General features: G+C 42.8%; 1 protein-coding gene across 2 annotated transcripts in view; it reads right to left on the bottom strand.

Annotated features, from left to right (window-relative positions):
* The window catches only part of AUTS2 (activator of transcription and developmental regulator AUTS2), a 1348477-nt gene that overhangs the window by 114078 nt on the left and 1217396 nt on the right, over positions 1-17003 (bottom strand). For both annotated transcript variants that reach the window (XM_023735302.1, XM_023735301.1), the window contains exon 7: positions 13240-13288. In XM_023735302.1, coding sequence (XP_023591070.1) covers positions 13240-13288 — 49 coding nt within the window. The remainder of the gene's footprint in view (positions 1-13239; positions 13289-17003) is intronic.

Raw genomic sequence — 17003 nt, 5'->3', positions numbered from 1 at the left:
GACAAAAGAAAAACAGGAGACGAAGCAAATAACCCGTGTAAGAAATGAAATGGGCTACAATATCACAACAGACCCAACTGAAATTAATAGAACTGTAACAGAATACTATGAAATTTGTATTCTAACAAATTTGAAAACTTAGAGGATATGGACAAATTTCTAGAAACACACTACCTACCTAAACTAACACAGAGGTAGAAGAACTAAATAAACCTATAACAAATAAGACACTGAAAAGATATGAACATAGATGCAAAATCCTCAACAAAATTCTAGCCAATAGAATTCAACAACATACCAAACAAATAATTCACCATGACCAAGTGGGATTTATACCAGGTATGCAGGGATGGTTCAACATTAGAAAAACAATCAATGTAATCCATCACATAAATAAAACTAAAGACAAGAACCACAGGATCTTATCAACTGATGCAGAAAAGGCATTTGACAAAGTACAACACCTATTCATGATAAAAACTCTCAGCAAAATAGGAATAGAAGGGAAATTCCTCAGCATAATAAAGGTATTTATACAAAGCCAACAGCCGACATCATCCTAAATGGACAGAGTCTGAAAGCATTCCCCTTGAGAATGGGTACCAGACAAGGATGCGCTTTATCACTGCTCTTATTCAACATTGTACTGGAGGTCCTAGCCAGAGCAATTAGGCTAGAAAAAGAAATAAAGGGCATCCAAACTGGTAGGGAAGAAGTCAAAATATCCCTATTAGCAGATAATATGATCTTATACACAGAAAACCCCAAAGAATCCACAAGAAAACTACTGGATCTAATAGAAGATTTCAGCAAAGTAGCAGGATACAAAAGAAACATACAAAAATCAGTTGGATTCCTCTACACCAACAAAGAGAACTTCCAAGAGGAAATCATCAAATCAGTACCATTTACAATAGCCCTGAAGAAGATAAAATACTTAGAAATGAATCTAACCAGAGATGTCAAAGACCTATACAAAGAAAACTACAAGACACTACTGCAAGACATCAAAAGACACTGATGTAAGTGGAAAAACATACCTTGCTCATGGATAGGAAGACTCAACATTGTGAAAATGTTAATTCTACCCAAAGCGAGCTACAGATACAATGCAAACCCGATCCAAATTCCAATGGCATTTTTTAAGGAGATGGAGAAACAAATCACCAACTTCATATGGAAAGGGAAGAGGCCCCTGATAAGTAAAGCATTACTCAAGAAGAACAAAGTAGGAGGCCTCACACTATCTGATTTTAGAACCTATTATACCGCCATGGTAGTCAAAACAGTCTGGTACTGGTACAACAACAGATATATAGACCAATGGAACAAAATTGAGAATCCAGACATAAATTCATCCACCTGTGAACAGCTGATATTTGACAAACGCCCAAAGTCCATTAATTGGGAAAAGACAGTCTCTTTAACAAACGGTGCTGGCATAACTGGATATCCATCTGCAAAAAAATCAAGCAAAACCCATACCTCACACCATGCACAAAAACTAACTCAAAATGGATCAGACTTAAATATAAAATCTAAAATAATAAAAGTTATGTATGAAAAAATAGGGACAATCATAGGAGCCCTAATACACGCAATCAAAAGAATACAAACCATAAGTAACAATGGCAAATACCAGAAAAGAAACTAGATAACTGGGAGCTCCTGAAAATCACTTACACTCATCAAAAGACTTTACCAAAAGAGTAAAAAGACAACCTACAGACTGGGAAAAAATTTTGGCTCGGACAAATCCGACTGGCGTCTAATCTCTAAAATCTACAAGATACTGCAAAATCTCAACAACAAAAAGACAAACAACCCAATTAAAAAATGGGCAAAGGATATGAACAGGCACTTCGCCAAAGAAGACATTCAGGCGGCTAACAGACACATGAGGAAAAGCTCATGATCATTAGCCATTAGAGAAATGCAAATCAAAACTACAATGAGATACCATCTGACCCCAACAAGGCTAGCATTAATGCAAAAAACACAAAATAATAAATGTTAGAGAGGTTGTGGAGAGTATGGAACAATTATACACTGTTGGTGGGAATGTAATACGGTACACAACCACTTTGGAAATCGATTTGGTGCTTCCTTACAAAAGCTAGAAATAGAAGTACCATACGATCCAGCAATCACACTCCTTGGAATATATCCTAGAGAAATAAGAACCATCACACGAATAGACATATGCACACCCATGTTCACTGCAGCACTGTTCACAATAGCAAAAAGATGGAAACAACTTAGGTGCCCATCAACAGACAAATGGATAAACAAATTATGGTATATCCACACAACGGAATACTATGCAACGATAAAGAACAACAATGAATCTCTAGAACATCTTATAACATGGATGACTCTGGAAGGCATTATGCTGAGTGAATTTAGTCAGTTGCAAAAGGAGAAATATTATATAAGACAACTATCATAAGAACTCAAGAAAAGGTTAAAAAACAGGAGAAAATATTCTTTGATGGTTACGAGGGTGCAGGAAGGAGGGAGAGGGGTATTCACTAACTATACAGTAGAGAAGAATTTTCTTAGGTGAAGGGAAGGACAACACACACTACAGGGAAAATCAGCACAACTGGACTAAACCAAGGCTTATAGTTTCCTGAATACAACCAAACACTTCGAGGGACAGAGCAGCAGCGACAGAGGTCTGGGGACCATACTTTCAGGGGACATCTAGGTTAACTGGCATAACAAAGTTTATTAAGAAAACGTATGCATCCCACTTTGGTGAGTGGTGTCTGGGGTCTTAAAAGCTAGCAAGCGGCCATCTAAGATGCTTCAATTGGTCCCAATCCACCTGGAGCAAAGGAGAATGAAGAACACCAAAGACACAAGGAAAATATTAGCCCAAGAGACAAAAGAGGGCCACATAAGCCAGACTCCACAGCCTAAAACCAGAAGAACTAGATGGTGCCCGGCTACCACCATTGACCGTCCTAAGAGAGAATACAACAGCGAGTCCCTGACGGAGCAGGAGAAAAGTAGGGTGCAGAACTGAAATTCCAGTAAAAAGACCAGACTTAATGGTTTGACTGAGACTGGAGGGACCCCAGAAGACATGGCCCCTGGACTCTCTGTTAGCCCAAAACTAAAACCATTCCTGAGGCCAACTCTTTAGACAAAGATTAGACTGGACTATAAGACATAAAATGATACTCGTGAAGAGTGTGCGTCTTAGCTCAAGTAGATACATGAGACTAAATGGGCAGCTCCTGTCCAAGGTGAGATGAGATGGCAGAGAGGGACAGGAGCTGGTTGAATAGACACGGGAAATCCAGGGTGGAAAAGGAGTGGGCTGTCACAGTATAGGGAGAGCAACTAGGGCGACATAACAATGTGTGTATACATTTTTGTATGAGAGACTAACTTAAATTATAAACTTTCACTTAAAGCACAATTAAAAAGAAAAATAAAACAGCAAGAATACGGTACATAGTAATACAGGCTAAGTACTTTATATACATTATCTCATTTAATCCTCATAGTCCCTCTATGAGATGTGGTTGATTACTCCCATTTTACAGAAGAAAAAAACTGGTGCTAAGGTTATATACCAAACCCAAACCCACTGCCATCAAGTCCCTTCTGAGTCACAGCGACCCTATTGAACAAAGTTGAGTTGGCCCATCGGGTTTCCAAGGCTGTAAATCTTTATGGAAGCAAACTGCCAGATCTTTCTCCCACCGAGTGGCTGATGAGTTCAAACCACTGACCTTTCAGTTAGTATCTGAATGCTTAACCAGTGCGCCATCAGGGCTTCTAAAGTTTATATAAAAAAAGAACCACACCCGTTGCCGTCAAGTGGATTCTGACTCATAACGACCCTATATAACACAGGAGAACTGCCCCATAGTTTCCAAGGAGCGGCTGGTAGATGTGAACTGCTGTCTTTCAGTTAACAGCCATAGCTCGCAACCACTGTGCCACCAGGGCTCCTAAGCTTATATAAGCGGCCCATAATTCTGCAGCTATTAAGTAGTGGAGCCACAATTCAAAACCATGTCTTTGTGAATTCCCAAATCCAAAACCCACGTTCTAAGTACCCACTACAACGCATGCTACTTTGCAGTACTGTTCTGGCTCCTCCGTGGTGATCACTCTTTCTCAGATTAACTATGCAGAGCCCAAACCTCTCGCCTGGTCCCACGATAATTCTCTGCAGGCCCTGGAAGTCACCTCTGCATTCTAGAGCAGGTTTACCATGAGTCCCGGAAAGTCAGCAACAAGCTAAAACAGGTTCATAATAATGAAGTAATTAATTTCTTGATGATTTACTTGATCTCATTTAATAGGGAGCTCTATGTAAATAGCTATTAATGAAGCAGGTCATTAAAAGAAAAGCCTACGATTTCATTGCTAAGGTTATCCTAAACCCTCCTGCCACATCGCTCTCAGCCCCAGCGCATTCTCATTACCGCTCTAAGAAGTGACCATGCTGACTGGACTCTGTCGCAGACCAACTTCCTTGTACAGTGTTTCTTCCCCTTCCTTCCAAGGCCCATCCCTGTGGCATCTTCTTCCCTGTGGGAGGAGTTTTACTTCCCACTCCATTGCTGGCAGGCTTGGCCACATGACTTGTTTTGGCCAATGAGATGGTAGGAAATTCCACACACAAGCTGAAGCTTTAAGCAGCTGGCTCTGGTTCTTCCTGGGCTCTTTTCCCTCTACCTCGATAACTACCATGATGGGGCTGAGCCTTCGGTTTGGGTCCCAGAATAAAGATAAGGAGAGCTGCAGCCGACCTGAAGCTGACACCTAATGTAACACTTTTGGTATCATAATCCTCTGAGTTATTTTGTTACTGCAGCATAATGTGCCAAAGCAGACTAACAGAGACCCTGTTAGCTGATGTCGAGGAGCAAAGACATCTTTCAAGAAGCAGCCATGTCAAGTCCGCTACTGGTTATGCTGCTGTGTATGCTAAATGATTTACAACAGAAAAGCACACAGGACATGGTGGCTCTTCACCCGAAGCCATAAAAAAAGAACCCAAACCCACTGCCACACAGAGTAGATTCCAACTCAGAGTGACCCTATACGACAGAATACAACCGTCTCATAGGGTTTCCAAGGCTGTAATCTTTATGGAAGTAGACTGCCAAATCTTCCTCCTGCGGAGTGGCTGGTGGGTTCGAACTGCTGACCTTGTAGTTAAGCAGCTGAACGCTTAACCACTGTGCCACTAGGGCTCCGTAAACCATACGAGTGGCAGAATATTGATTTTTCAAGTCTTAGACCCAGTTAACATTGGGAGGCTTGCTCAAATGAAATATTCTGCACATAAGAGCCACAGAGACCTGACAGAGCACCCCACAGCGGTTAGCTCCTTCCACTGCTACTCTATGGACTCGAGGGGTTGGTGAGAAATCAATTCTAGGAGGGGAAACAGGAGCACACCCATTTATGGCCAGCTTTCCCCTTGGAGGGAAAACAAACCCCAAATACCAATATATGGACTGTCTTACATAATTAAGCCTTGGAATGTAGTCTCCCTGAAAGTCCACGCAAGCTCAGCCAATGACAGACGTCAAGTACAGGGTGTGGGGGGAGGGGGTGCAAGGGGGAGTGGTATGTTGTAGCATGCCATGGAGTCTATTCAGCCTCGTATCAGCCCTATATGACAGAGTAGAACTGCCCCATAGGGTCTCCTAGGCTGTGATCTTTATGGGAGCAGATTGCCGGGTCTTCTTTCCTGGGGAGGTCCTGAACTGCTGACCTTCGGGTTAGCAGCCAAGGGCTTAACCACTGGGGCACCAAGGCTCCTTGGGGACTGGTACAGAACTTCTGAATTCAAGCTCAGACTCTCCCTGGTGAATTCACAAACTGGATCTTCAATAGACAGCATTTCCGACTTTTTAAAGAATAGACTGGGAAGCAGGTAAAATACTTGGATGCTTGCTCTAGGCGAAATCAAAGACAGCCGAGCAAAAGTTCAGGCACCATGAAATTACTGAAACCACTGCACTCGCTCCACCACAGATTCAGGAATAAACCGGTGAAAATCTGAAATGCGCGGAGAACTAGAGTGGGAAGCAATCATTTTCTCCACTGGAGTTTGCTGGCATTTCCTTATACAGCATATTCCCCGGGTTCATAATTCCCCAAAGCTGCTTCCCGAGCCTGCGCATTGCTGAGCTTTCTAATTGAGACCCATTTTGTTTGTTAAATAAATTCCAGGCAAGAGTGTATTTGACTTACACACAGGAAAGGAAAGAATTCTTATGTAAGCCACAAAACAATAGAGTTTTATCTTATCTGAGGAACTTATTGCCGCTTGCCTGTGTGTGTTTTACTGCCAAAATAAAATAAATTGAATCAGCTCGCACATGATAACATGCTCTTTCCTAACTCATACTAATTGCTTGGCTAATTGATGTTTGTTGAACTTTCTCCATTTCATTGAGTGATTAGGTACAAAGCTAACAGTTGACATCTGTAGGCGCTTAACTGGCGTCTGTAATTACTGTTAATGTTAAATAATTGTTAGTTAATTGGAGTGGTAACTGACTGAATGGAATCCAGATTGTGAAGCAAAAAGAAACCTAGTTAAATAAACACACATTTTCAGAGAAAATAACATTTTTCGGCAGTTGTCAGAAAGTAGACATAATCCAGAGGCCAGGGGAGAGCCACCAGGCTCCTCCACGCAGGAAACCCACGTCTGGGTTTAAGCCCCACAGTTCTGGAAAGTAGTGTGCCTGAGGAAACCCTCTGTCCTGAACTGTTCTCATTCTGGGCCCTTGAGAATCAATGTGATTTTTTAAATTTCCACTGTCTATTATGAGTGTACATTACTTTCTGAAACAACCAATACTACATCATTGGCTAAACAAAACATGAAATATGTACAGACTGAAAAACCTTCAAGCTTTTTGGCCCATACTGCAAGCATGCAGGGACGGATAGCCCAGTAAGCAAGGTACGCACGGGCTTAATTGTGTTTACTTACTAATTTGTAGGGTAGAATTTTACCTGTTTTTCACCACACTGTGCCCTACAAATTAGTAAGTAAACACAATTAAGCCCGTGCGTACCTTGCTTACTGTAAGCCCCTACATACCATGCTTACTAGTTAATCAGCCCCTGCAAGCATGCAGAGAATTCTTTCAGAGGACTATACCAATCACCTAATAAGCAAGTGGAGGGCTTTTTAAGAGGGCTCGAAAGTAAACAAGAGCGGCATTTCAACATTTGACTCAAAGGCATCTATTTCTAAAAGAAAAGAATTCTATTATGCTGTAACCTACTCCCACTCAACCAGGCAGGCAGGCTCTGGAATCTGGCCTTCTACATTTACCTGGGAAAGTGGCAACACTGCTACAGTTCTACCCTAAAGACACAACAAAAAAACAGAAAACAAAACCAAATCCGTTGCTGTCTAATCAATTCTGACTCATAGCGACCCTACAGGACAGAGAAGAACTGCCCTATAGGGTTTCCAAGGCTGCAATCTTTATGGAAGCAGGCTGCCACATCTTTCTCCCACGGAGCAGCTGGTGGGTTCGAACAGCTAACCTTTGGTTAACAGCAAAGCATTTAACCACTGTGCTGCCAGGGCTCCTTAAGAAGAGAGGGTCCAAAGTCAAGCCCTGAGGAATTGCTACATTTAGAGCAGTGGTATCCTCCAAAATGTTTCTGATTCCACCTCCACCAAGATCCAGTCTATCTTCTACCCCCTTCACTAAAACTCCCGCGATGAGATCCAACATTTACCCAGGATTCCCCCACTACACTCATTCACAAGTTCAGCAAAGACCAGGTTGCAGGTGATGGAAAACTATCGTAAGGGAAATACTTCTCACAACACGGAATATTTTTAGACCCTTCTTGGTGGTTTTACACTATAGGGTTGCTATGAGTCAGGATTGACTCGGCGACAGCGGGTTGGGTTTGGGTTCGGGTATAAGGCAATTGTTTCCAAGAATTCTCAAGGAATAATTATATATGACAAATTCTGTAAGAGTCGGCTTCTATAGGAAGGTCAATTTCCATAACAAAAGGAGTTGATTGCACACTATTTGCAGCGCAGGGTAGGAGGAGGAAGTGAACTCCTCAGAACTCCTTTGTCTGGAATCAAGCACCAATTACCCCTCGGTAGTATTAATTCTCCGCACAGCAGACAGCTCCAGTGCCCCCAAACCCAGTAAAACTCTCTGAAACAGTACAAATAAGGTCCAGAGGAAGAAAAGTAAAGAATGATAGTCCAACCTTCCCTTCCCTAGGATTCAGGATGTTAAAAAACAAAAAAACAAACCAAGACAAAAAACTAATTTACAGAGGCTCAAACTGGCTCGGTTTACTCTCCTGCACATCAGGAATGTGATTTATGTAATGGCCTCACTGCAACTAAATCCAAGACATACAAGGAATTTTAAAATGGTCTCCATATGTTCATTATTATTAAAGGATTTTAAATTCTAAACCTTTTTTTTTTTAAAAAGAAAACTATCCCATAGTCAACTGCATTATTTCCGCTTACATAAAAAGCATAGTTATTTTAGGAGAGGGACTTTTCTCAAACACCAGTGGTGGACTTGGTAGTAATGTAACTCTTTATATTTTTCATCACCAAACCAAGGAATTCCCTCCTGTCTAAACCTAATGAATATCACTGTCATTAGGTACCCAGCTACTGATTCTCACCACACCAGCAATATCTCAGGGTAACTTGTTTCTCACCTTGTCTCCTTAAATCTTAAGCAGTATTTTTCAGCCAGGTTTTCTTTCTACACTGCTGATAAAAGCATTCTGTCAAAACTACCCAATGGACCCACTAACCTACAGGCTGCTCCATCAGTGTTTAACCTCATCTGGGTCCCACTGGAAATCCTCAACACAAACCCAACCCCAAGAAAAGCCCTGAGGGCGCTTTCAAGAGGGAAAACCACTCAAGGTGGCTGAAGTGTTCCACTAGGTGGAAGTCAGAATCCCCAAGGCCACACTGGCTCAGTGGGGTGGGATGCACCTTTGCCATTCACTTGTCAGTAGACACCGGGAGCTCACAGCAGGAGGGAGCACAGTGAGGGGTCTCTACCAACCAGGATTATTACACCCCTGACCCGAGCACAACAGAGATGCTCTGGTCAGCCAGGCACACTCTCAGCTAACTCAGAGGGTCCTTTCCCCAGAATGGTCGAACTCTACACTATGAGACAAAGGGAAGGAAAGAGACAGGGTTAGAGAGCCACAGGGTGAAACAGTCCTTTCGGCCACCTCTCATTCTCTGTAACTTGCCTTGGTTGCAGGATAGAATCTGGAAAAGAGAACTCAGAACCAAGAAAGGCCAGCAATTCAAGGTCTGATGATCTACCTCTGAAAAATCAGCCAATGAAAACCCTACAGATCTCAACAGTCCCATCCTGTTGTGCATGGGGTCATCCAACTCTACAGCAGCTAATAATCAAAAGCATGGGCCCACACCAGGGCTGGCTTCACATAGGCAGATGGCTTCAAGGAACACCTGACTACTGTACTTTCTCCCAGGAAGCTCTGGCCTGGGGCATTTTAAGAGTTCTGAAAGAGATGAACTATCCTGGCAGGATGATCGGGTACAGCAAAAAGAAACTCATTTTCTGCATCTGAGTCTATATATCTAAGTGGTGAAACCACCAGGAAGTAGGACCTAGTGCAGGTAAGAAAAAGAAACAAAATCCATTGTCGTCGGGTCGATTGTGACTCATAGCGCCACTACAGGACAGGGTAGAACTGCCCTATAGGGTTTCCGAGGAACGGCTGGTGGATTCGAACCACCGTCCTTTTGGTTAGCAGCCAAATGCTTAACCACTGTGCCACCAAGAAAGGGTAATAAATACTGGCTCTACTGAATTAGCTGAGAAGTTCCTTTACAGGAAAAATACTCCAAAATATTGGTTCAAATCTCCTACAGTAGTTTAATCAACTACGCAGGGCCAATGATTAAACAACAGTCAGTCACTCTCTGTGTCTATCTTACCGGGAAAATTAATTTTTTCTTTAGCAGATGGTTGAGACACAAAGACAGAAGGATTCATAAAATTCACATGAACATCCTGTAAACACTTAAACACATAAAGATTAAAGAAGGCAACCATGACCTTGATTAAAGTTAAACTTATTTAAATGTTTACAAGCCTGAGCCTTGCCATTTGGGAGGCTCAGCTTCCCATCTCTTTCACAATGATCAATTCTCACTGGGTACACCGCGTGTACACACAAGTGCATGCTCTTTAACTTGTTTTAAAATGGAAAATAGAAGGCATCAGAAGAAAGAGCTAACTGGTAACACCGAAACATCAAAATCTTCCGAGTTCCCTATGAAACTGGGTAACTGAACAACACAGCGAAAGAAGGCAAAACCAACAGGCAGACGTGATATATAACACATTCAGTGTACCTGCTCTGTTTCAACCCCCCTCCTTGCCAATTAATTATTTCATCCATACCAGAGTTATTGGCCCTGGACTAGGAGGTGCTGTTATGATTGAAAATCCTGACCTAAAGAGGTTAAATGATGTATTCAAGCTCACAAAACAGACTGATGGGGCTTGAGCCAGGGCCCCTGCTTCTCCAGCCTGATGCTTCACCCCCAGCCTGCACAGAGCCCAGGCCACCGGCCCCATCACAGTCAGCTTCTGAGATTAGCACTGCCCTCCCACAGTGAAATTTTATGGACCAAATCTGCCCGCCACCAGGCTCAGCAACATAATCTCACTGGCAGCTTAAACCCAGGCTCTTCTAAGGCCAGACTGCCGTCAGCCTCCTGAGGGGCAGAGGTGATATGTGCCTTTAAACACCCGGAGGTGGGGGGATACATGTGGCAGCTCACCCACACTCTTGTCAGACTGTTCACTAAGCCGAGCCTTTGAAGATTTTCCCAGTAGTGTCTGTTACCTGGTATAAATGTGCCCTTTCTTACAATGCTTCTTACTACTCTTGGCTAAGAAGATTGGACAAAGGCTGGAGACCTGACTTTCAGGCAAGCAGGCTGCCGTGCAGAAGAACTTGAACTTGATGTGCGTGAAGCTGACAGTTCCTTGAAGACCCTGTCAACCATCCATCCAGTAAACACTGCCACTACCTGGAGTAAAAACAGACCCCAAACCGCAAGCACAGTACGAGACTCTCTGCACCTGTCTTGAAGCAATTACTGACATTATCGTCATACAATGAACCTCTTTTTGAAGTTGTTTTCCTGATATTTAGCAGTTTGAATACTAATCCCCTTAACAAAACTGTCCCCAAAGCTTTCCCCCTTCCCACCCCCCTTAATCTCCCTCTCTCAGGGGAAGAAGGGGGTTGCTGGATACCAGTCAGTCGACTTTGCAGCACCTGGATTTGCACTGATTCCAGCTCTTGTCATTCATGTTACCAACAGGAATTAGCATAAGGCACTAAGGGGAAACTTGGGAGGAAAAAAGAAAGGCCATTTTGATGGAAATAAGGGGCAAAGGAATAATCTGCCATCGACTAAAATGCTTATTTGTGTATGGTTTCCCAAGCACAGCTCGGAAAAAGCCTACGTTGATTTTAGTGTACACAAAGAAACCTAGTCCTTTCAAGGCAACTAAATCACCCCTAAAAGTAGCTCAGAAGAAAGGCACCCTGTCAGGGGGACAACTATTCACAACCAAATAGATTCTGCAAATCACGCTCGGTAAATAAACAAAAAAAGAATGTGGGAAATGTTTGATCGGAGAAGAGAAAGAAGGGGGGCAGAGGCAAGAGGCAGAGGGGCGCCACTTGTCATCAATCAGCTTCGTCCTCCCCGAAGAGAGCCTTTCAGCCTGGCAAGGGCAACCGTGCCCAGACGAAGGTCCCAGAGCCAATGCTCACTTGAGGGCCCCATCCCAGAAAGGGGAAACACATTCCAGAGCTTTTTGCGGCAAATTAGCAAAAGAAAGATGCCGGCAGTCCTGGGGGTGGGGGTGGGGGTCCCTGAAACAGAGGACCTCCTTTTAGTGATCTGTCCAGTCGCCTTCTCCCCTCCCACCACCTCCTTTCTCACATGGCTGCACCACTGTCTACCAATCCTCTTCCCTCATCCAAATGAGCAATAAACAATTATGTATTTTTACATATCAGCCCTGCACGTCTTTATGGGGCTTTTAGCATTATGGATACCAAATTTATACAAACTTTCAGTCCATCAAAAGATATGATGAAATATAAAACTGGAGTACTCCATTAGGCAACAAAAAAGATAAAATTCAATGTGACAGTAATTCTGGGAGCAACAGCAATCACATAAGCATATACACCTCAAGGGAACGCTAAACATAATGTACTATTTAAAACTGCAGTTGATTCAAATTCTAAAATACTCCGGGAGCTCAAAATAACTGCGTTTGGAAACGTGTTTTACTAACCAGCTAGCAAAAAAATGCTAGTCCAGGCAACTACAGAACCCTGAAGCAGTGGCAAATTGCAATTTTCGAAGGCCCAACTCTGTTCAAGTGCTACGAAGTATCTTCAATGTAACAAAGAGCCCGATTACAGGAAAGCACAGCTTCTTTATTTGGCAATCATGCAACCCCTAAATCAGGCTCTACAGTGGGAAGGGAAAGATCAAGTAGTTCATATAATTTATACCTTTCAAATCTATACATCTTTGCAAAACCAGTGATCAAGACACCCCAAATTTCATTATTTACAACAATACTGCTACAAATGAAAACTGCCCAGAAACCCATTGGCAATGATTTAAGTTAAGTTTTCCCTTAAAGTACTGTTGTATCATTAGCCTCTCCCACTCTCTATTGCTGTTTGGAAGAAAGTAACAGGATAGTGCCTATTTAAATTTTGCCCTCTTGCTCATTTCTTTACTTTACAGAAAGCCCACTGCAGAGGAAGGCTTGGTTTATGACCGTAATACTGTGAATACCAAGCATTCACTGGTTATTATAGTCTGCAGCACAAATCAGCTATTTATAGCTCCCCGACTGCTGGGTGGTTGATAAGTAACAATAAGTTGAAGCATTTTGAGAACTGTTATTCTCCATTACAGCCTCCTACATCAAATTAATTTAAATAAGGATTCAATGTATTCTTTTAAAATTAACTGGTTTTTAATGTATCACACAAAAGCATACAGAGTCTGTCTCAAGCAAAGACACAAAACAGGAATAGGAGCTCCAGAAGGTAGAGAGAAAGACATATGTGTTCTTTCTTTCTTGGCAATGATGAAACAAATATATAAAGCCATTACTCAGAAGAATTAAGGAGTCTTACCTTTGTTTACAACAGTGTTGAAAAGTTTTTCAGAGCTGGCATCAGATGCCTAAAAAACAAGAAGGGGGGAAAGTGTTATTATTGTTATTAACGTTGCCATGGTCATCATCACCAGCACCACCATTATTTTAAGTCAATTTACTACATTTTTGAAAGCCAAACAGGGAAAGCAGCAATTTCCCCAAATCATCCATAAGGTGGTGCTAGTTGACTGCATGAGACCTGCAGTGCAGCTAGTTGCTGGGGGGAAGACGTGATTTTAAAAAACGTGTCCTTATTAGACATATTATCTGTGCAAAACATATTTCTATGCGATGATACACAAAGCAGTTCAACTCATTCACATAATGATTTTGCAATTTCCTTGACAGATCATTATTTTGGGTATGGTACTTTTTAAATGATATTTGCAGACATGCCTATTTTTCAATTTTCTTTCACAAACCAAAGATGTCTGTTATTTAACTCTAAGTTTTTCTTCCCTAAAAAGTGTGAAGTCACATTCCCAGAAATTAATGTTTAAGGGTTTGTCTGATGACCTCAAGACGGGGTGGGGGGGTTCCTCAGAGTAACCAGGATAACTTGGTGTGGGTCAGACACATGTAGACCTGCCCCAAACCCGGCCACTATACATTCCATAAGCGTGATTTCCTTCGGCCAGTTCTAGAGATCATAACTGCTAATTATTATAGCAGCTTAAGGAAAGTGAAACAAGCCTGTTCAAGCAGCAAAACTAGGACAAATTTAAATTATACACTAATGTTCTGGAAAATAAACATCAAGTCGGTTTGGAGGAAAATGCTGAAATGTTTCAGAAGCACTGAGTATTTCACAGACTTGAAAAATGAAATAAACGTCCCCATTTCACAATTTGAAGTTATATCTGTATTTAAAGTTATAACAACTATACTATATTTAGGTTGTTTTTGCTATGCAACCCTTATAAGAAATCACTTTACATTTCACACTTTATACACAGAGATGCATGTTTGACAAAGCAAAGCACAGAATGTTGGATAAATATGGAAGAAATATAGAAAATATGGGGAGAGGGAATCAGAAATACAGCATATTCCCAATCTAGGGCTGGCTTTTGGGGACAAAGAAGATACTCAATGTAGTCTTTCCATGTCATACTGATGAAGATTAAATATTTCTGTGTACATCTGGGGGACATGTTATAGTTCTCGATGCAAGGGATATGGAAGAGAAAAATGTTTATAATGACTACTTTCCCCTTTATTTTACTTCTAAATCTCCCTACTGTAAGGTTGTTAGAAGATTAACGGATCAAGAATACAACACAATGCTTGTTCTGCACGCATTTATGCATAAACAGTTTAAAATAAATCCTAGAGTTTTCGTATTTTGCAGGAATAACAAAAAATACAAGGAGGGCCTTCTTGACTCTTAGGCATAATTAAATAAAAGTATATCCTATAGTAGCTTTTCATAAAAATAAACTGCCAAAAAAGTGTTTCATGGAGGGGAATACAAGTTATGCATCAAACAGATAAAAAATAGTTATAAAACCAAAAACTGGATGAATGCTGTTGGTATACTGAACTATGAAGTGAGATTTTTTTAGGAATGTGAGTTTCCATGTTAAAACTTAAGAGATCTGAGTATTTCACCATTTTCAATGAAAAAGGATCTCTTAATTCAAATTGGAATGGCCATGTTATGGCTTAAAAAAATCGAGCTAATATTTTAAAAAGATAAAATCTCTATTACTTTACCAAACTGAAATAGTCCTTGAGTTTTGGGGGTTACTTATTAAAATGAGTCTAATTGGCCCAAAGAAACATTAAAACAAATTATTGCACTACAAATGTAAAAAACAACAGATAGAAAGGAATAGTTCCTGATTGTTTTCCTTTGCACTTGAGAGGGGTGGGTGTGTGTGTGTGTGGTTCTGCCTTTTAGACCCTCTTTGGGGCTGCCACCTTTGTCACCTCCACTGGGCCACACACCATATTCACAAACAGGCAGTTAAGTGATTCTGTGTCTAAACAAACTTGAGGATGTGATTATTAGGATGCCAACCCGTAAGTTACTAAGCAAATTATTCTGACAGGTCATTTAGAAAGGCTTAGGAAGATGACTTCTAATAAGTGTTTTTTCGGTCCTTTAGTTTACTGACGCACGTCCCAAAGCCTGAAATGATGTCTTTTGCAACCGGGGAAACGGACGACTCCAAAAGGCCTCAGTAGAAAAATACCCAAAGAACATGACTGCAACGGGACTTTCACTATCATAAAATAATTCTGGATCCCTTCTTTTCTCCACCAGGCTGGCTAAAACTGTGGCCAACCCACTGTCCTGAAAAGTCATCTTACGTGTAAACTACAAGAACATCCTATGACTTTTTTCCTCAATGAACTTTCCTTTTGCTTATGCTTTTGAAGCATGTGTGCAAATTGTTTGGCTCCTCTGGCTCTTAATCTTTGCGACGTTTTCTTTTTCATTGATTTTAGGAAAAATGTCTTTTATTTCCTTCTATTCTCTGGACCATTTTCCTGGCAGATTTTTTTTTTTTTTAAATCAGGAACGACTAATAGAAACGGGGTGAGCAGAGAGTTAGCAAGCCAGAGGCGCTTTCCCAGCAAACCTCTCGGATGGAACATTTCCCTCTCTCCTTTTTTAACACGGGGTATCTGTTACGCGCTAAAGACCTATAGATTTTGCTCGCCATTTCCTTTCATTCCCCTCGCTCGGCTTCAGAGGCTGAGGAAGTGAAGTGGCCAGATCTAAAACTGAGAGAAAACAAAGCTCTTTTGGCTGCCTTTAACTCGGAGCGGACAGTTTTTTTTTTTTTTTCTTTAATACTAAAAACATCACTAAAAGCCATACGTTGCGCTTTAAGTTAAAGTTTAATAAATCAAACAAATTGGCAGAAGGAACGCGGAGAAAAACGAGTAAAAGCCGTGCGTGCAGACGCGGGTGTCTGGGTCGGGGCGCTCCCGCTCGACGTCCACCTTCATTCCCTACTCTGCTCGGACGCAGCCCCTGGGGCCAGCCCTCGGCACCCGCACCCGCGAAGAGAGGAAATTTCAGACAAGAGAAACCTCCTCGAAACTTAGGCGGGAGTTCTTTCCCCAACTGCCGAGCCCAGATCTCTTTCGCTTCCCTGGGCCCCGCATGCGGGCCAGGAATCCCGACCTCGGCGAGACATCAGAGCACGGTGCGGAGACCGAGACACCGGGGACGGGTGGCGCAGCGCCCAGGTCCCCGGCTGGAATCTGGCGGAGCCCCTCGGGGAGGGGAGACGTCTGGGCTCGGCTCCGGCGGGGCCCTCCAAGCGGGATCGCGCGGTCCGGCCGCCGCTCCCGGGTCGAGCGTGTAAAGTACAAAGGCGGCGACAGGAGGTAGGGGGAGGGGGCGGCGAGGGGGCTAGCGCGCCAGACGGAGGAGCCCGCCCTGCCACCCGGCCCGCGCCCCGGCCGCCGCAACAAAAGACCCCGGTCGGCCGCCTCCCTCCGACAGCGGGTGGCGGGCGAGACGCCGCGCCCCAAAACTACATTACCTGATCGCAAAGGGTTAAGCGGTGCTGTCAACCCCAAGTTCATGGTTCGGGTCCTGGGGAGGGCTCACGCTGGGGTATCATCAGCTACCAGGGGGAAAACACCAAAACGCACGGAGAAAAAACGCCCAACCTCGATCGACTCCAGCGGCAAAGTCTCTCCTCCTTCCTGACCAAAGTCTGAACGCGGGTCCACGCGGCTCAAATCCGGAGCAGAGCAGTCCCCTCGGGCGCCGCGAGC

The sequence above is a fragment of the Trichechus manatus genome, unplaced genomic scaffold, assembly GCF_000243295.1.
Source record: "Trichechus manatus latirostris isolate Lorelei unplaced genomic scaffold, TriManLat1.0 scaffold00077, whole genome shotgun sequence".
Lineage (NCBI taxonomy): Eukaryota > Metazoa > Chordata > Mammalia > Sirenia > Trichechidae > Trichechus > Trichechus manatus.
Note: the sequence above shows the minus strand (reverse complement) of the source record. Positions and strands in the feature narration are given on the sequence as shown.